The sequence below is a fragment of the Pleurodeles waltl genome, chromosome 2_1 (assembly GCF_031143425.1).
Source record: "Pleurodeles waltl isolate 20211129_DDA chromosome 2_1, aPleWal1.hap1.20221129, whole genome shotgun sequence".
NCBI lineage: Eukaryota > Metazoa > Chordata > Amphibia > Caudata > Salamandridae > Pleurodeles > Pleurodeles waltl.
In genome coordinates this window covers 321,351,858-321,373,327 of record NC_090438.1, presented here as the reverse complement: position 1 = coordinate 321,373,327, position 21,470 = coordinate 321,351,858, and the positions used below count along the sequence as shown (strand labels likewise).

The 21,470-nt window shown below is 44.3% G+C and overlaps 1 protein-coding gene across 3 annotated transcripts in view; it reads right to left on the bottom strand.

Moving 5' to 3' along the window:
* LRCH2 (leucine rich repeats and calponin homology domain containing 2) overlaps positions 1-21,470 on the bottom strand; it is a 743,639-nt gene that overhangs the window by 354,065 nt on the left and 368,104 nt on the right. For all 3 annotated transcript variants that reach the window (XM_069212552.1, XM_069212555.1, XM_069212554.1), the window contains exon 10: positions 6,185-6,252. In XM_069212552.1, the coding sequence (XP_069068653.1) occupies positions 6,185-6,252 (68 nt within the window). The remainder of the gene's footprint in view (positions 1-6,184; positions 6,253-21,470) is intronic.

Below are 21,470 nucleotides of genomic sequence, written 5' to 3'. Positions count from 1 at the left end.
TGTGTGCTATGTCTTCCACAGCTTCTTCACCCTGTCCCTAGGAAATATAAACATGAGGGGAATCCTCAGAATGTGTAGGGTGGTCAGGGATAACGGACATGACTGGCACCATACCCAATGTTGACTGGCGACGAGAAGGCTCAGATGGAGAAAGGGATGCAACAACTCTCGGAGCTGCCAATGGAGGCGCCGGAATTGGCTGGTCAGATAACGGTGCCAAAGATGTGAACCACGAAGGGCGGTGCACCAGCACCATAATGGCTTCATCAACTGAAGCTGGAGGACTAATTGAAGTCAAGGGCGAGGCTGCTGGTGTGCACAGAGTAAAGACTTCTTGAACCTCCTTGGAGCCCACAGGCACTACAGGGGAAGGAGATTTCGAGAGGATAGCATGAAGGGAATTGTAGAATTCACGCATCTGGGTCATAGTCAACCTAGCCCCAGGAAAGGAAGGGAAATGCGGGGCAGAATCAGGCCGCGACTCCTCAGCTGAGGAATGGCGAGAGGCCGAACATGGCGAAGTAGGTAACTTTTGTGACTTCAACCACTTATGTCAGGGCTTATCTGGTGTCGCCGATAGGAAAGGACATCTCTGAGAACGACTCCTTGACTGTGCCCACAAACGGACTTCGGTACGAGAAGGAGACTGTGACCAATGTGGGACAGCTCAGACATCCACGCCACAAAAACCTTGATACTCTGCTCCCGCAAAGCCTTCAGCCGAAGATGCCGATAGCAGATGCAATGTTCGGCATCATGGTGCTCTCCCAGACACCACATACAAACAGAGTAGAGGCCCGTAGCAGACATTTGTCGTCCACAGGACCCACAGGGCTTAATGCCTGAAGACATGGACAGTAAAAGCACAATGTTCCATTGACAAAAACATCAAAGTAGGCCAAAAACGGCCTAACCAACTTTTACCAGATCCGCATTGCAAGCGCAAAAAAGAAATAACGGACATCAACGAGGGGGTTATATGGACTCCACTGACATCACAGCTGGTGGATGATGTTGATGTGGAATGGCGTGACGCCTTCTTCTGACCTGCAGACATGCTACAGGAAAAGAGTTTCCGGATCCAGGCTCGCACCTGGGGGCAATCTAAAATAAGGAATCTGCATCTGTATGTCTCTATCAGATCTCGTCTTTCCATGGAAAAATGTTAAGAGGGTTAAGGACTAAAATGGGACAGAGAACCCCATCCTTTTTCGGCAACAGGAAGTAACATGAATAACAACCACAATCAACTTTTGGCACCAGCACTTTCTCTGTTGCTTCTTTGCAAGCTGGTCCTCTGTCAGTTGGTCTGGGGATGGTGGAAGTTGCAGAGGGGTCTCAAGAAATGGTAAAGTGTAACCCTGCTGAAACATATGCAGGATCCAGGTGCCTAAGGTTATCCCCAGACACCCTGGCAGAAAGTGTCTGATCCTTCCTTCGACAGTGTGGCTGTGTGCCATCGAGGGTACCAAAAGATGCTTGGAGGGGCAGCAGCTAACTGGGAAGGAGCATGAGCTGCATGCTGTCCTTGTTTCCCTCTTCTGTGGGTGTTGCGGCAGCAGCCACAAAAAGGTTAGGGTGATTCTTGCACCTGCGAAGGTCGTTGGCGATATTTGAAGCCCCTATCATAGTCACAGAGAAGGCCAAAGTGCTGATACGGTTGGCTTGTACAACCAGTAAAACCAGGGGAGAAAGCGGTGGTCCTGCTAACTTTGAAGTGCTTCAGGGCCAGCCCACTTTATCACCAAAAAGTCGACAGCCATAAACATCTCCCAAAAAGCCAGTGGACGGCATCCAGGTGTGACTGCGAAGGGCTGACCCGGTGCCAAAAGTCCTGAGAAGGAAGTCAGTGGATGATGAACTTGGCAGCATTACAACCATCTTGCATGGCTTGGGAAAATATGGCCAAGCCTTTTTCCAGGCAATAACAATTGGGGCACGGAGTCCCAAAAGGCATGGGAGAAGCTGCATAAGAGGCAGCTGGTATTCCCTGAATGAAGGGCCAAACCTTTAGACGAAAAACCTGCTTACTAAAGTCTCTATCCTCTTCAACTCCCAGTCAAGGGAAGTAGCATGAAATGAGTTTGGGTTTACCCTACTGAACAAAACCTGCACCACAAGGCTCTCAGTTGTGGGGTGCTGGGTAAGGAAAGCTAAATCCCCTGGAGCAGGGACTGAGCAGGATTTGGCCAGGGTACTTAAGAATTTATCAGTGAAGGCCTTGTTGAATTAGAGTACAGGCTCAGAACTCGACTGGCCAGGATGCGAGATCTCTGTTAGAACATTGTATTGTATTTAACCTTCACAGTAGCATGAAGGGCAGTCTGCTGCCCTGGATATAATTATTAATAATAGCAAAGGAGGTGCTGTCTGTGGCAGGCCCAGGGGAGAAAACGAATCCAGTGTTTGGGGAGGTATCCAGACCAGTGGCATCTTTGCGGTCCTCGTACCAGATGTCCTCTAGTAAGGTTGGGCAATTTATTTCTAGAGCAAACTGGGCTCTTTGAAGATGTTCCTACTTTTTGTCCCCATCTGAACAGCCAGACGCTGTAGTTTTTGACCTGTTGGTATACGGAGTCCACTACATTGGCCAATTGGCAAGCACCTTTCCACCCCTGTAAGTCTTAACTAAATTGTACTCAAGGCAAGGGTGGTAAACGGGGTACCAGGGCAGAGGCACTGATTGTGTCACACTGGGTACCCCAAGTAAAAGAGAGACTGAAGAGCTGCCATGTCAGCCAGCATGAGCAGCCTGTTGCTCGAGTGAGACTCTGCCCACACCAGGTGCAGGCAGAGTCTCTGTTACAGCATTTGGAAGGCATCCTCTAGCCCAGGCAGCAGGGTGCACTGTTCCATGAGTGAGGGCATATGCGCAGGAGTACATATGCCCCATGCTGGCATTTCAACTGGGGGTTCATTGGATAACATGGGCTGGCATCTGACCACTGCTCAGATGTCCAGCTCTGCAACGGCCCAGTCGAATTCTATTGTGTTTGGTATCAAACACTGTGCTTTTTAACCCTGAACATGAAGCCCACGTTTGGATTAAAAAGCAGATGCCCAGGTGGCACCCCTAGAGGGTGCCAACCAAGTTACCCAGTCCTGTACTGTTTTGGTGGGTTCTCCTGAGACGCTGCCGCCACAGACAAGAGTCTAACTTCCTGCCGGTAGTGCTTGCACCTTGGCAGGACGTAAGACAAAAGACCAAGGCAGGAAGGAGGTCACACGTCCTACCTCCCAGGCTGGCTAGTGAGAAAAGCATCAGGACAGTGAGCCTCGAAGGCTTCACCCACCAGTGATGTGCAAGTAGTTGTCCCCCCGGTGGCGGACAAAGCCTTCTTGTCCTGCCCGGCTGGGCAGGCGGGAAATTAGATATGCAGGAGGCGTGCATCTCCCTTGAACTAGCCACACCTTTGAGGGTGGGTTGGGAGGACTGCCTGGCCAAGGAAGGGCTGTGCCATCTTGGCAAACCCCTAGAATAGTGGGTTCTGGGTAGAAAGTGATGTACTTCCCACAGGAATCATCACTGCAGGGGCAGACTTGCTGCAGGGACGGTAGCCCATTGACCACTGTCTCTCACACCCTTAAACGCCCTCTAAACCAGGATTTAAGGGGCTCTCCTGGAACCAGAACTTAGATCTTACCTGGACAAGAAGAAAGGAGCACAATGAGATGTCTGCACTAACAAAAAGACCTGGACTCCAGCCCTAGCACTAAGAAGAGGACACAGAGTGACCTACGGAGACCAGTACTGGAACCGTGTGCCCGGTGTGTGCTAGTGGTGAAAACTTATTGGTCCTGACCAGATGGACCCCCGTGGACATCAAAACCCCAAGGAAGACTCCCCTGACTGGTGGCACCAGTCTCCTACAAATTGCAGGAGTAAAGGAGTGCTGAGGACGAAGAACTGCTTTCCGTTGGGCTCAGAGTGCCTGAGCCCAAAGAAACTCGATGTTCAGCATCTAAGGAGTGGGAATGAGGCCAGCGCCAAGTTTCAAGCCTCTACTCCCCACATAGAATGGCTTCTGTGGTGCATCAATCTCTGCAGGCCTTGGAATTGTGATCCAACTCCGAGGCACCACAGGCAGGTCAGCAACAGGCATTTGTTTGTAGCATTACCTACAGGGCTTAAACCATGTAGATTTAGGAGGTGACATATTTCCCTTGCACATTGTTTCTCTGGAGAATTTTTTTGAAGAATTATCTCAATGCGACATGTGGTAGCACCAGATCAATGTCTGTTGGTACAGAAAGAAAGAAACGGATGTCAGCATCCACAGGTGGCATCTATATAGGCCAGCGCATGTTAAGTCCTGAATAATGTTGACGTGAAGCTGCTAGCGCCTTCTAAAAACACACAGGCGTACTGATTACGTTTTTCTAGATCCAGCTGGATTCTTTGGGAATAGTCAAAAGATCTGGAATCTGCAATTAGAAGTCTCTATCATAATTATTATTTTAAGCAACTGTTTTCTTAATGGGGCCCAACCTGATCTGTTTATCTGTTTTAATGCCCAAACCTAATTCACTCCCAATATCAGCATTACACCTAACTGCTTCTAGCAAGAAGAACGTAGTAATCAAAGTCCATGCATGCATGCATGGCATGTGGTGCAGTGCATGCACTAGGATGTTCTCAGCCAATTTCTTTGATCAGAGCTACTTCATACAGAAATTATTAGTTTTGCTCCCTTTGATTCTTATTTACTTTCTCACTTTTTGTATTTTTCGTTTTGGAGGAGAACAGCATAGGCAAATAATATTATATGTCAGCTCTTAACTACTTGCATATGCCACGTTAGTAAGTCTCCAAAAAGCAGTCAACAGAGACTAATGCCCCAACACAACATATTCTGGTGACAAAACTAACTATGAGGCCACAGGCCAGTTTGGTTATTAATGACAACAGTAGCCAAATAAAGCAATCTACAACTATATTACTCATTACGTATTTTTATATTACGTGTCTATTTGAAGTAGTTTTCTTTTAAAGTGCAGCTAAAGACAGCAATGAATGGACTGCGATTTTAATGGATTACAGCATTACACACAAATTACACATTTACAGCATTTGCCACACAATTTGCCAATTTTGCTGATTCTAAATAAAATCTTGGGCACTAATCACAGGAAAAGTAGAAAAATTGCACCCGCATAATTACGTCTGTATGCAGCGCAAATGCAGATTCAAAACTTTTTGGAATGCACCAATTCCTGTTAGAATTAACACAGAAAGCTGTGCCTGGTTCAAGTGTCCACTGGCATCACACTATTACTAACTTATGTTTCCACACCCTCCTCACCTTTTTTTATTGTTTTTTTTGTCTGCATGGAAAATATTTTTCCCCGTGGAAAACGTCTTTGCCCTATTCCCTCACCAAATGGAGAGGTGAACCATTTTCCTTCCCACCATGAAATAGAACTAACACAAACATGTGCAAGTATAAATCTCCTGCTATTTCCAGAATGACAATGGATTGCATTATAGTGTGGGAAATCTGACGCGCTTCCGTGTTTGTGAGAGTTTCCAAACTTTCAAGCTAAGCCACGTCTTCGAACACCTATGTTCCCCCACCTAAAGTGGACTTACGACCGCAGAGGGCTCCAGCTCCACAGCTGTATGTGAGTTTATACTAACCCATATACATATTCCCTTTGTGAATCTATGGCGATGCATAGACAATTTTAATTTCGACATAAGTTTAAGTTGTTGATCGAGTTTATCTGTCTTAATTGGCCCCCTTATTTCTAGCTAAAAAAGAAGAAACCAATACTTTCAGATAATATAAGGCTTAATTTGCATTGTGAGCCCCATAATTTTGATACCCTTGCCATATAATTTGGTCCTCCATTCCACGTTTCGAGTACACAGGACAATGGTAAAGTTCTGCAGAGTGGTTTTGGAGCTCTCACTATAAAGATAACATTCATACTTCACAAGGAACCATGAAATACTTTCCATACTTCACGTTTTCCTGAGAATATGTTTTATAATAATGATTTTGTGAAATTGTAGTACCGAAACATATCAATATATACATAAAGCTATGAGTCAATTTTAGCACCTAACAATCACAAAGAGAAAATATTGTGACAGTAATACTAAACTTTAATTATTAATATAAACACGAATGTGCTTGTAAATCTAAAATAATACGTTTCAAAGTATTTTAGCGAAGCACACCTTTTTTCTTCCACCCACTCTTCAGTGTCTTCATTTTTCAGTGACCTTTCCAAATGCTTTACCCGTTCCTAAAAAAAACAAAAACAAAAAAAGAAATCAACGGCTCTATTATAACTATAATACACAATTTAATGCATTAAAAGAATTTTCTATCCGAAATTAAGAATTCACAGAAGGTAAAGTGTCTATTTTATGTGTGTGTATTGACTAAGAACCTAAACCCCTGGCTCACAATATACATCTGAAGCACTCACCATTGGTTTCAAAAGCACTGCCTAGGGTGCTGAACCTCTCACAAGCTCTTAAAGAATTTAATTCACTTTGTCTTTACCTGGAGGAGAGCAGAGGAACAGCAGTCAGTGCCAAAGCCTGTACCGTAACTGAACTAACACCTGGCACTGACAAAAGGGGGAGGGAGCACACTGCCTGGCAAACCAACACACAATTTGTTGCATTGTGGTAAATTCAATGAATAACAACACTCACTTTAGTTGAAAGTTTTATATATTCACCACTGTTGGTACAGCCCGTGTGGCATCCGAACAGAGCACTCTGATTGGTGTGCTCCATATCCTGCTTGGATGTGCTCTCTGTCCTCCACCTGCTCAACATGAGTGTGGGTGGAGCCCTCCACGCAAGGAGAGAGTCATGACCTCCAGGAGGCATCGGTGGCAGCGACTATATTACCGCGCTACCGTGTGCCAGGCCGTGCCACATGCACGGGAGGACATAGGCCTAGCCCGCACAGGAGCCAAGAGTTTGGGAGGGGGTTTCAACTGCCCCTCTAAAGGCTATTTTAAATTAGACTAGCCGGATGCTTATTTGCATATGCCTAATGCAGTAAGGCTGCTTCTGTTTGTAGGATTACAGTTATTGTAAGAGAGAGTCCAGTCTTCTCAGTTTTGTAGTAGGGGCAGCCAAAGTTCATCTGTGTGTGCCTATTGAAATATGGCTGCTTCTGTTCGTAGATGTACTGGGGTTTGAAGCGAGCACCCAGTCCTCTCAGCTTTGTTGCAGGGGCTAGCCTATGCATCCCTTATGGCCTCCAACAGGTTATAGCACCTTCCCCCTTAATAAAAACGAAAACCACTATTTCAGTTTATAACAATGGCAACATCCTCATCCAAGAATCGGATAATGATCTACAAGTGTTTGACTCACTGTTTAGTGACCTGAAAAGGCGAGTAGTAACCCTAGCCAAACCCCCAAGTCACCCATCTCATACTCTGACCCCTAAACAGTACCTAGGATCCACCAACACCGCCATAAGAACTTCACCAAACGGCAATCGTAGCCCACCAGACCACACAACTTAACAGTGTTTCAAACCAGACCCTTCAACAAACAGCTCCATCGGCCTGAAGAGCAACCACTCTACAACTGGAGGGGAGCCAGAGCACAAGAAACAACCCCCGGCACAGAGCAGGTGTTACAATCCCCGTCATGATTCAATCAAATAAACGTAAAGTCCAACCACCACCCACCCTTGAGAACAATGATACAACAGACTCTCAGCGAGCAACAGACGGCTGACCTAACTGAAAATACGGGAAATAGGACGGGCAAGCTCAATGATGAGGAGAACAACCCCAAAGGTAAAACAAAGGCAGGTTATGAAAGCAGACAAACACTCACAATGAATAATAATATGTTTTGTCAGTGCCTAACACACAAACTGCCCGTAAACCAAATCAACCACAACTTGCAACTACTCAGGGAAGACACAGGATGGGTCAAGAATATCATCACACTTCCAGTCATTGCAGAGTCGATGTGCACGCCCTCTTGTAAGTGCTCTGACTCCCCAGCAAGCGGAAAACACATCTACAACAGTAGACTCACAACGCACCAAGACAACAAGCCTTACCAGCCGAGAAGAATGAACAATCACCTCTAAGAAGAAAAGGTAAACTCCCTTCTAAGATACTATAAGAGCACACATAATACCTCACAGACACTTTATCCAACATCCTGATCGTGAGGATATCCAACGTACAAAAACCAGAGACACAACTCTACAAGTCAATCTCAACAACATGATCCCGATTACAACGCACACAATGCCCGCTACAAAGATAAAAAAAAAACAGTGACTAACTTGAAATGCATGCTGCACAATTGCAGATCAGCTGCAAAACACACAACCAATATACTGGCCGTGATCCTACCACATGATATAGACATCCTATTCCTCACTGAAACTTGGCTCAACCCAACAGCAGCCCCAATACTGGACCTTCTAATTTCCCCAGATTTCACCATCTTACATCTATATCGCACTTTGAAGCATGGTGGAGGTCTCCCTATAATTTACTGAAACTCCCTAACCCTAAACTCACTTTCATTTGAAGACACGCCATTGTTTAATATCATGAGAGCCGAAATCAAACTTGAAAATAAGCTGATATCCGAAACACTCCTCTTATACCACCCTCCTGGCACCATCACAGTCTTCCTGGAGCAACTTATGGAAACAATAACACTCAATGCCACCTCTCTCTCTAATACAATATTTTTTTGAGATTTCAGACTACGCTGGAACAATGACAAAGACCCCACAGTGGCAGCACTCACCAACCTGTTTCAAGACCGCAACATGTCTCAAGCATGCAAGGGGCCAACTCACAATAAACGTGCGACACTTGACCTCATCATCACTAAACCGGATATAGTAAACATGTTAGACATCACGCCAACAGACTGGTCAGACCCTCATTGTTAGAAATGGGGTCTTTGGTTGACAGTCAGATTACCCCCTGTCCAAGCAAGGAACCTCACTCTAGTCAGGGTAAAAGAGACTCACCGTCAGCTAACCCTTGCTCACCCCCTTGGTAGCTTGGCACGAGCAGGCAGGCTTAACGTCAGAGTGCTAGGTGTAAAGTATTTGTACCAACACACACAGTAACTTAATGAAAACACTACAAAATGACACCACACAGGTTTAAAAAATAGAAAATATTTACCTAAACAAAACAAAACCAAAACGACAAAAATCCACGATACACAAATCAAGTTATCAATTAAAAACCAAGAAGAGTCTTACTGTAATTTTAAACACAATGCTAACGCTGTTAGCCTAAAAATGTACCTTGGGTGCGCCAAAAATAACGCCGCACGGGCGAGTGTATGTCAAAAAAGGGCTTGCGATGCATTGATATCACTCACGAGCAAAACCTTGCGTAATTTCTTCTTCAGTTGGGCTGGCGTGCATCATTTCTTCTCTCCGCAGGAGAGCGATGCATCGGTCCGGTCAGCACTCCCGGGTTCGGGTAGGCCTTTCGTCGTTTTGACACGCCCAGCGGTGTTTGCGTCGGAAATTCAGCTGCACGATGATCCGAAAACCACGCAGCGTGGGTTCCGATCTCACCAGCCTCCGTTAGCGATGCTGCACGTCATTTCCCCAGCTCTGGGTGTCAATCATCCAGTCGCGGTGCAGACGAGTATCGATTCTCAGCCATGAAGCCGGCGACGCATCGATTTTTCAGTCGCAGATTGGAGTCATGTTGATCTTTTCCCCGCACAGCGGTCAGTGTGTGGATTTCTCACTCTTGGGCTGCCAGCTTCTCCTTTCAGGGTCCCAGGAACTGGATGGGCACCACTTGGCAGAGTAGGAGTCTCTCCAGAGGCTCCAGGTGCTGGCAGAGAGAAATCTTTGCTGTCCCTGAGACTTCAACCAACAGGAGGCAAGCTCTAAATCAAGCCCTTGGAGATCTTCAAAAGAAGAAAGGTAATACAAAGTCCAGCCTTTGTCCTCTAGCACAAGCAGAAGCAGCAACTGCAGAATAGCTCCACAAAGCACAGTCACAGGCACGGCAGCTCTTCTTCCTCAGCTCTCCTCCAGGCAGAGATTCCTCGGTTTCCAGAAGTATTCTAAAGTCTGTGGTTTTAGGGGCCCTTCTTATACCCATGTTGCCCTTTGAAATAGGCTTACTTCAAAGAAAAGTCTCTCTTGATTGTGAAATCCTGCCTTGCCCAGGCCAGGCCCTAGAGACACACCAGGGGGTTGGAGACTGCATTGTGTGAGGTCAGGCACAGCCCTTTCAGGTGTGAGTGACCACTCCTCCCCTCTATCCTAGCACAGATGGCTCATCAGGAAATGCAGACTACACCCCAGCTCCCTTTGTGTCATGTCTAGAGAGAAGTGCAAACAGCCCGACTGTCAAACTTACCCAGACAGGGAATCCACAAACAGACAGAGTCACAGAAATGGTTTAAGCAAGAAAATGCCCACTTTCTAAAAGTGGCATTTTCAAACACATATTCTTAAAATCAACTTTACTAAAAGATGTATTTTTTAATTGTGAGCTCAGAGACCCCAAACTCCACATGACTATCCGCTCCCAAAGGGAATCCACACTGTAATCATATATAAAGGCAGCCCCCATGTTAACCTATGAGAGGGATAAGCCTTGCAACAGTGAAAAACGAATTTAGCAGTATTTCACTGTTGGGACACATAAAAAACACATTAGCATATGTCCTACCTTAAGCATACACTGCACCCTTCCCATGGAGCTACCTAGGGCACACATTAGGGGTGCCTTAGATGTAATAAAAGGGAAGGTTTAGGCCTGGCAATTGGGTACACTTGGCAAGTCGAATTGGCAATTTAAAACTGCACACACAGACACTGCAGTGGCAGGTCTGAGACATGATTACAGAGCTACTAATGTGGGTGGCACAACCAGTGCTGAAGGCCCACTAGCAGCACCTTTAGTGCACTTTACTAGGGACTTACTAGTAAACCAAATATGCCAATCAAGGATAAACCAATCAACAATACAAATTACACAGAGAGTAATATATATATATAATTAAAACTTGCTCCAGCAACCTGCACATGGGTGAAAATATTCAGTGCTTACCTGCACCATGCAATGACTCTTCTCTACAAAGCACTGCTGACACAGACCAAAAGCATGTTGACTGAGTCTCAAGATTGTTGGGCGCGGGACATAGATCATGAACTGGAACAGTGTCATCAGATACATACCTTGCATATCGCGAAATGCTCCTACTTTAACTCTGTTACATTCACAGGAAGTATATGATGCCTCCATGGATTAACCTTATATTCCTAGAATCGTGGGCAGCTTGCCTCCGCTGCAAAGAGTTTGGGGCGGACCTCAATCACATGGTGTGGGGATGTATGACCCTCACTTCCTATTGGAATACGGTGGTGACCTTAATTGAGTCCGCTACATACCTTGATCTCCCACGACCTGCATACTGGGCTTTTTCCCTAAAAACAAAACTAATGCTATCACCTCGAGCTTCACGGCATTAGCCCTGGTACTTGCTCAATGCCATATAAACTGGGTCTGGAATTCCTATACAGGGCCCACGATCCAAGGGTGGGGCAAAGAAGTGTCTGAACAGGCTACTTCTGAAGGGGTGGTGTTGAGAACGGAGGCACAGAAAGGGCTGCAAAGGTTGGATCATGCACAGGCATGGGACATGATTCTCCAGGACAGTACTCGCATAGATGATATAAGGTGGTTGTTCCTGGCATCCGGTAACATCTCAACCGAGAAGGACTTGTCTGACACATCTCGGGTGTGCAGTGACACGGTCCATGGGGCTCACCCTACAGAGAGCACCCACATTTGCGCACTGAGCTCTCCACTGATCCCGAACCCTCACAAGATGCCTTGAGGCCATTATTCCTTTTTTATGGCACTGCCTCCCTAGTTAGATTACCCATTCCAATTTACCATTGATGGTGAATGCATTTCACCCCATGCACTGCTGCACCTTCACTTCTGGTATATTAGTACTTGCACAGTATGACAGGCCATCAGTCTTTGGATGGGTCTGCACTTGGAGCTGACGTTATGTTGATCTGAGTTAGGGTATGCTACCATTGTGCTTACGTATGAGCTTTGTGTATTACAGTGAAACCCAGTCTACTAAGCTTTGTATTACCATGATGTTAAAAAAAAATGTTTACAAAAAAAAAAAAGGTGTGATGAACATTGTGGACCAGTCAGCAGTGTATTCCCATTCCAACAATCTTGGCCAGAATAATTTACAGGCCGATTAGCTTAGATTAAAAAATAGATGCTTGATTAACAGACTATTACGGCCCGAAACTATTCCTCTAAATCCTCCCCATGTCAAGTTGTATTTTCAAATAGACAACTCACACAAAATTACAGGTGCAGGGCCTAGGCACTTATTCAGGCAGTGCACTGTTGGTATTGTCAAGTGAAGTTCCTATCTAAACCAAAGACATTTCTGACAGCCTCATTTGTACTTTATTGCTTATCGTGGTCCTTTTTCACCCATTGTCAGCTCTTGCGAAGGTAACTATTTTGTACGAGTGGATAAAGGTTGTGCACCATATTTATGGTAAACCACATCTTTAAGCAAAGATGCATTTTTCTGCCGTTTTTATTGGCAGCCTGGGCATGTGACAATGTCCGCAACCAGCACAGTTTCCTGGAAACATGCATTTTCAGCAATGCTCCAGCAGGGGTCTTTTTTTTATTTATTTATTTGTTTTTTTTAGGTAGAGCCTAGGCAGCATGCAAGCGCGGTCTCTCGCACGTTCATCACTTTCATTCATTCCTTAACCGGCCTTTCAAAATTCTATTGATTTCGTTGGTAAATGCTTCACATTTGTCCTGCCTTGAGGATGATTCGTTACTGCATTGCAGACTGACCGTGATGTATGGACTATTGCCCGATCAGCCAAATAGCTTAATGTGGCGCACTGCTTTATTATTTTGCCTAGTTGCTTCGCGCTGCATGGCCGTATGTTGTTTCTTCCTCTCCCTTGTTTAGGGCATGCTGCTGTTTCTTTGTGGTGTCTGATCGTGGAGTTTCCTATAGTGCAAACTTGATCAGAAAAGCACTTTAAATCACTATATGAAGTTAAATGTAGAGCCACCTTATATTTATTTTTGTTTTTCAACAGCATATTACTCTGGTCTCCCCTCCCTCATGACATGAATGCACAACGTAAAACATTTAGCAAAATGGGAGCTGTGCTTAATTTTTCAGCCTGAAAGTTATTGGGGGTGTGTTTAAGTCCAGATTACAGGGGACAGTACCTTATGTGGCCAAAATCGATCCCAAGAGAAACCTAGGGACAGCCTGTGGTACTGCACCCTTTCCCTGCTTGGTGCACATTACAACAGTAAATGTTGCATGCTTTTTGCAGACAGCATATTAAAAGAATACAAATGTTAATGTAACCATGTTGTTCCTGCTTACGTTTCACATGCTTTACTTAAGCTTGCATTCTCTATGAGTGTTTGCTTTTTCAAGGGTGTTGTTGTTTTTTTGTTTTTTTTTTACATGAGTACGTGAAGTTTCATATTACGCAAACTCGTTCGGAAGAGCGCTTTACATCAGTACATGACGTTACAGATGTAGCGCAATCTTGTACTTATTTTTTTTCCAGCCAGCATACTACTCTAGTCGCCTTCTCCCGCATAACCTGAATGCACAGCATAAAACTTAACACAAAAAACAGGCGCACGCTTCATTTTTCAGCAAGGTGCCCAAAAGTCATTGGGGATGTGTGAAATCAAGATTGCAGGCTGCAGTACCTTATGTGGCCAAAATAGGTCCAAAGAACACCTAGGGACAGCCTGTGGTACTGAACCCTTTCCCTGCTTCATGCACATTAGAATGGTAAATGTTGGCAGCATATTAGAAGTATAAAAGCGTTAACGTAACCATTTTCTTCCTGATTACATTTCACATGCTTTAATTAATCGGTTTTTTTTTTTTTGGTCCATGCTATGCAAAGCATTCCCAATGTAATTAACGCTCTCCGTCAATATATGTCTCAAATGTGGCATGGAACCAAAGCTGCTCCCCTAGTAACTGGGGAATAAGGTTTGAGTATCAGCGTTGGTTCACCATCCCGTGATTCTTGGCAATTCACTTAATCTCCCAGTGACCCCCAAAAAATGAATCTGCACTCGTGTAATATAACTGATGCTCCTGTAAAGTGCTTTGATGCCTGCTGGTTGAGTTTGCACTATATAAAACTGTAAAATAACCACTGTGATTTTGGAGAAGATTTTGAGCCATAAGTCATCCAGCACCAAGAATGCACATAAATGCGGAGTTTGAAGATGCTTTCATCCTTTGTGACATGGAAAGGTGCTTTCAGTCAGTTATAGAGACTTCAAAAATGTAGATTATTTCACAAAGCAATGTGTTTTATGCCACTTGCTACACCTACAAATCCGCATTCCTCTCTCTCTCCGATGTCGCTTAAGTCCCTCTTGTGGGCCCCGCTTACCATATAATATCAAGTTTCAGCCACTGAAATTTTGGGGTGAAAAAGTGTGTTTAAACGGATTAGCGCTTGTCACGTTGATTAAAAGCCGTCCCTTCAGTTTCAACTTCTTAGTAACAGCAGCGTGAAGATATAAGCCATCATGACTCAATTTTGCCCCATGTAAAGCTCCACGTCTGTCGTAAACTCTTTAGTGAATGCTTTTCAGGAGAAGAACTATCTTCATAAGATATACTCTCCCAGCTACTGACAACTGCAGCCTAATCCACTTCCCTCCTTGTGCAACCACATTTATCATACTTCTGCCCTAGTTCTTCCCTGGGGCATCATAAGGGGGTCCTTGCCATAACAGATGTGAATTTATGATCCAGTTCCAGCTCTCTCGTCCTCTTTGGCCAGGTCACCGACAATGCACAAGCACACCCATCTAAATTCTTAATGTGTTTACATCTAATATTCAGGGATAGTAACTTGAGTTTTCAATACTTTTAAAACAGCAGCCGCTCACTAATATTGCTCAAAATGCAAATAACCCTCGTGACACCCTGCCCCATTTCTCATTTGTGAGGTCCTGTTTTGGTCTTACTGAACCATTTTTCATTGATGCTGCATGAAACAAACAACATTTCTCTACAAAATGTCAGTAACAGTCCCTCACACATCACCCACATTAAAAATAAATTAAAAGAAAACGGTACAAAAAACAATCTAAGAAATATTCAGGGTCATCAGGGCAAGACTCTCTGCAGTATATGGAAGTGTTTTAGTTATATGCAGGGCCACTGGAATTAAGTGGCAGATTGGACCAAATTATTCGACAGGATTGACCAATTTATGTGGCAAGAAAAGTCCAGTTGAGCATTTACAACGACAATAGCCTTAACTCAAACAAATGCGAGACCTACTGCATTACAAATGCTTGTTTCCTTTGGAGCTTGGAAAAAGGAAAAGCAGTGATGCCTCCTTGCTTCTTGCTGCAGCATCATTTTCTGACGTGAAATTCAGAGTTGGAGGACGGCAATGTGATCGGTGCAGTCACTGTTCCTGATCCAGTAAATTGCGTATTTTTAAGCATTTTCGGAGACAATAATCACTTAAGGAATTCCACTGTCCCTATTGCGACCCTTCTTGTTGAGAAAACTATGGAAGGGCAGCCTATTTGTAGCCAATTATTCTGAACACTGCCACCTCAACCCTGGCGGAATTTTTGTAGCATCCCCTGCCATCTCAACAGGGCCTCAGCCAAGTATAAATAAGAGGTAAGCGGAAAAACTGTAATAAAGCTGAGAAAAAAAGAAAAGAAAAAATAAATAAAAATCACCGCATTTTTAATCACCCTCCTCCTTACAAATGCGTTAATGTAACCAATCTTTATCCTCCAGTATGGTAGTGGTTTAAATACAAGGAAAAACTGGGTAGCGCAACCGCACTTTATCACTCATTCCATAAACACTGCATTTTCATCAACTATAAGTTAGGCTATTTAAGTGTGTGCAATATTTGAAATAAGCCGTTGTGAAATAATGGACTTAAATGTCCAATTTCATGATTTAAATTTTTGTAGTGGACCACAAAATTACTAACCGTATGTCAGAATTGTGGAATATGGGTGTCACGTTATGTATACAAGCATTGACCTTCAGCTTTTAGTGATTCCAAATTATGAGTAGGTGTCTTGTTACAGCCTCATTTAGAGTCTTTGGTAAAGATTTATGGCTGTATGAAGCAAATATATGTGTGTGTTTTTCAGCAAATCATTATTTAAAACTACCAATAGAGGAAGTGGTTCGGGTCTCAGGAGGCAATATCTCAGTTATGACAACTGATGTGAAGTCACAATTCCCGACATGGTGGGGATGATTTTCTTTTTAGGCGAAATCCTCCCCGTAAGAAAGTTACTCATTAGAATATTGCCTCTACTCAGTTCTTCACTGCCAGTGGAAATCCAAAACTGGGGAGGATGCTCTCATGTGCCCTCAGGGGGGGTAGGTTTTAGGAGTGAAATAGGAGAAAACATCATACTTGGATCTGGTTCTGTTTATGTAGAAGGGGTGTGCAAGTAGTAGTCCACCCGAACGGAAGTGTTTTGTAGGGTTGTCCATGGGGCCAGTGTTGTGTAAGGCTTTGTATGTGTATGTGAGGAATTTCAAAAGGGGTTGTTTGTGGCCTGGTAGCCAGTGGAGCTGGATGGTGATGTGGGTGGGACATTGAGGGTGAGCCTGGCTGCTGAGTTTTGTTTTGTATGGTCTGGAGTTTTCTGGTCAGATAAACACTGATTCTGGCATAGAGTGCATTGCCATTGTCCAGCTCGCTGGTAATGAGGCCTTGGGTGACGGTTCTATGATTGTTGGTAAGGAATCATTTGAAGAGCGTCCTGAGCATCTTGAGTGTTTGGAAGCAGGAGACAGAGACTACGTTCACTCGGACGATCATAGTGAGTTGGTTGTCATTTACTATTCCAAGATTCTTTGCACTGGTTGGCAGGAGGGTTGTGGGTCAGAGTTTCAGCAGGCCACCAGGAAGGGTCCCAGAGTGAGGCATCTTTCCAAAGATTTCTGCTCCAACCTTGTTTGTGTTGAGCTTGAGGCTGTTGGTATTCATCCATCTGGCGACTTTAATCTTGCAGGTAGAGAAATTGGTCTAGGTGTCTAGGTGTTTTGCATCCTATTGAGAAAGAGACCGTGATCTAGGTATCGTCAGCGTAGTGTATGTTGTCGATTCCAGGGGCGCAGATGATGCTGGTGAGTGGGATCATGTAAGAGTTGAAAAGCGTGGGATCACCGAGGATCCTAGTGTAACTCTGATTGATGGTACTCCTAGTGGGGCCAGGCTGAAAGACTGGGTGTGGCCTGTCAGAAAAGAGCAAATCAAGCAAATTGTGCATCCTTGGATGCCAGATCCATGCAGTTGTTGGATAAGAAAGCAGTCGGAGACAGTGTTGATGACTTTGTTAAGGTTCACTAGAATAAGGGCTGTGTTGTCATATCTACACGATCATCTGGATGTCGCCTTTGGCGGCAAGGAGGGCAGTCCCTGTAAAGTGGTTTGGCCTATACCCAGATTGAGTAGTGGCAAGGAGTTGGTTGACATTGAGGTGGGTGGCTAGGCATTTGGATTTAATCTTTTACATGACTTTTGCTGGGAAGAGTATCAGTGAAATAGGTTGGTAGTTGTCTAGCGTCTTAGGGTCTGCTGAGGTATCCTGGAGGAGCGGGAGTACTGTGGTGTGTTTCCAGGCATCCGGGTAGGTGGCCGTGATGATTGAGTCATTCAGGATCAGATGACAGCTACACTGAGGTGGGCCAGGCCTTTGATGAAGACATGGTGAGGGCAGAGGTCCGAAGGTGACCCGGAATGGATTAAATGCATGGCTGTTGCAGTCTCTTGAGTGGTAACGGTAGGCCAGGTGGTCAGGGTGATCCTCTGGGTGTTGGCTGAGATGGGCAGCAAGGTTACAAGGGTTTAAGGGTCAATTTGAGGCTCGAAGTTGTCATAGATATTGATAATTTTGCTGCTTAAGAGTAGGGACAGCTTGGTGAAGAGGTATTTAAAGATGGCTTGGCTAATGGAGCTTGCTGCGGCAAGGTGAAGTCTTTCACAATGGTGAGAATTTCCTTAGCTCTGTTGGTGCTGCTTTCGATGAGGCTGGTGAGCTAGATGTGTTTGTGGTGGCTCTGACTTGCTGATATCAGAGTCTTGAGGGTAGATTTGTAGGTGACCTTATCGGCATCATCCTAGCTTTGACTTTACCTGTGTTCAAGTTGCTTTCAGTGGCATTTGCAGTCTCTGAGCCTGCTTGCAGACTGGTTCTCGTGGCTTTGTGAGAAGCCAGGATGTATGCAGAGTTGGTGATCTAGGCAGTGAAGTTGGAGATGGATTGGAGGAGGGTGTTGTTGTGTCAAAGCCAGTAGAATTCAGAAAACCAGGATACTTCTGAGACAGTGTTCCAGTAACTTTGTGAGGATTTGGTAATGTTGTTTCTGCGGTGGTGTGGAAAATGTATGCAGAGTCCAATCCCAGCTGTATTAGAGCCTGGTCAGACCATGTGCTAAGATATGACACAATATATTAAAGCATTCAGCAGGGAGTGCAGTTTCAGAAAATAATCAGTATGAGATGAAGTACCATGGGGGTTGGAGAGAAAGGTATATTATTTATCTTCAGGGTGTAGTAGTCTCCATATATCTATTAGGTTATAGTCTTTGCTGACATCCAACAGTACAGCTCCATCACTGCTGATCCACAGGCCCAATTTTGTCCAAAACTACAACAGTCACAAGATGCCTGTCACAATCTAATTTCAATAACATTCAGTCAGTATTCTCGGAAGTTTAGCAAGGCAGTTGCATTTGTGCGTGTTAGGAGCTTATAAAGAACCCACTATGAGCACAGCGTATGAGAACTTTGTTGTAGCAAAGACGTATCTCCCATCAGGATCAGATCGCATTTGCAGGGCACAGTGTGAGAGATATTCCGAGGAGTATAGCTACACCACATTTTTTGTGGACTTGGGTCTGACACTCAATATCCGAAGGGGTGTGCTTGCGATTATTACTGCCCCCCTAGCCTATCCAGTCACATCTCCATTTCAGAGGGTCAGGCTGTGTTTCATGAATAGAGCAATATCAGATCTTTTGGTATTGTAGAGCTGATCAAACAAATTCTCTTTCATGGTGTATTTCAAGTTGACTTTCACCATCTTCGGTGAAATCGGACTGTGTTGTCAGTTCCATGTCAGAACGGGAAGTCCCAAGGTCATACTCTAGCAAGTTATTAAGTAAAGTTGACCAGCAATGTTGGAAGTAGCAGCTGGTGTCGGTAGTGGACTCTACTGGTCTGTAACACACTGTCACCCAGTGGCCCTAGTGGGATCAGTTGGGGGAACAGGACTCGTATAACTGTATGTTTATAACTTCTGTGCCCCTGTACATCATTTAGTTGCATATGTTGATGATAATAATATGGCCCTCGATGCCCTTTATCAGCAATTTCGAGGTCACTCTTTGCAGGTCACGTCATGAAGTTGTGTGTATGGACCGTGTCTATAGTTTTTGACCAACATATAATACGATATATTATGGCATAGTTTTTGACCATGCAAAATGTCCAGCTAAGAAGTCGAGGTTGAAAAGGCATTTGTCAGAGATAAGACACCAGCGAATAAAAAACAGGCAGTATGCTTCTCTTTCCAGCACAGTCATATATAGCAACGGCAGATCTGCAGTTTGCACCCAAACCATATGTAGGTATTTCACTTTCAGTTCAAGGCGTGGCTGGCCGTACTGGGCATCGGGTGTTTCCCCGGAGGGTTGGAAGTGTAGGGAGGTCACTTTTCTTTTTTACTTGGGGGCGGTTTTGTAGCAGTACAGCAGTTTCACAAGCACCGCAGAGTTCTTGGTATAGAGAACAGATTTCAGGCAATAATAAAAGTGGCAATATAAGTCTGGTGATCAGTGTACCTGCTGGAGAGAGGCAGTAGCAGTTCTGACTTTGTCACAGGGATTCTTTTGTTACTCTGCAGGACATAAGTTATAATCATTATCTCGCACAGGGAGATATAAACTGTCATTGAAAAGCTGCATGCAAACTGCATAATGCATGTTAGAAAGTTATGTTTTTCCCAGTCTTTGATTATCCTAATTTTGCTAAACATGATTAGTTTGGGTATAAATAAATTATTAGTAAAGTCAATTCTAACGACTCTGTTCCATTCTGAATCCTGAGTGTATGCCCCCAGACCAAGCACTCTTAAGAAATGCGAACCAGTGAATCCTACACCTTGTAGCCCCCTTTGTCTTATGTAACCAGTGGTCAAAGTGGGCAGGATCAGAGGGGCACAACGTGCTATACTTTTCTGATTCATAAAAAACCATTGCACTACTTTTTATAAAAAGACAACCATCCCAGGACGGTTAAATCCAATATTTTAAATGCTTCTGCCCAAGGGTCATGCAGCGAGTCTCCTCTGCTCTGAAACCAAAGCCAGGCAGACAGCTAAACAAGCCTTCCTGCCACGGTGCCTGCTTGCCTGAAAGAAATGAGAGTTAACCTGCAAATGTATAGGATAATATGCACATGTAAAGGACACCTGGGAGTGGCACTGGCTTTAGTTGATCAAAGTCTCCGTTTTGTGACGACAAAGACTTCTTTTTGAGTGGGAGTGCAAAGAGCTAACAACTGAGTTGTGAAGTGCAGTGCTTTCCATTGAAATTGTGTTTATACAGCGCTTGCAATACCTAGAGGTGTTGAAGGGACAGTTGTCAAAAACATTGTATTATATACAGTCAGGGTATTATTAAAATCTATATTTTGGAAGCACCATTTTATGTTAACCCTTTTTGAGCATCTTGTAGCAGTCTTCATTATCCTGTGTGTCATGCAAAATTAAAATAATGACTTACATGTTTACACATGCTCTAACCAAGATTTAATTTTGTGGCTCTCCGGTTACTCACAGACCTCTGCAGTGCAATAACTGATAGATTTTTGATATTGTAATACAACTTTTAAACATTTATTTTTCATTTAAGCTGTGTGTTATTTTAAATGTAGCTACCTGATGGTGAAAGACCAATAAAAGCTACAGAATATTTTGTTTTTTAGCCGCACCTTTAATCCCACCCCTACGCTCAGTGACCCCCACCCCCACTAAACTATCACAGTTCCCATCCATTTTTAATGCAATTCGACCACGTATGTAACATTTACTATTCACTTATTACACACGTACGATTCATTGTCTCTGTTCGGGTGTGCTCCAACACCCTACACTGATAAGAGAGGCGCTATAAAACAAATGAAAAACATGTGAGAGAGGGAATATGGAAAGATGAGAGCGTTAGAAAGTGTTTTTTTTGTAAGGGCAGGTAAGTACCTTCACTTAGCAATAGGCCACAAACCCCCACTAGGTCCATTCAAAGTCTCAATAAATTAATCTTGGCTCAACCCTTGGTAGGTTGGCCACAAGCAGTTAGGCTTAAGTTATGAGACTGGTGTGTAAAGCATTTAATATCAGCAAAACCGTAAGTA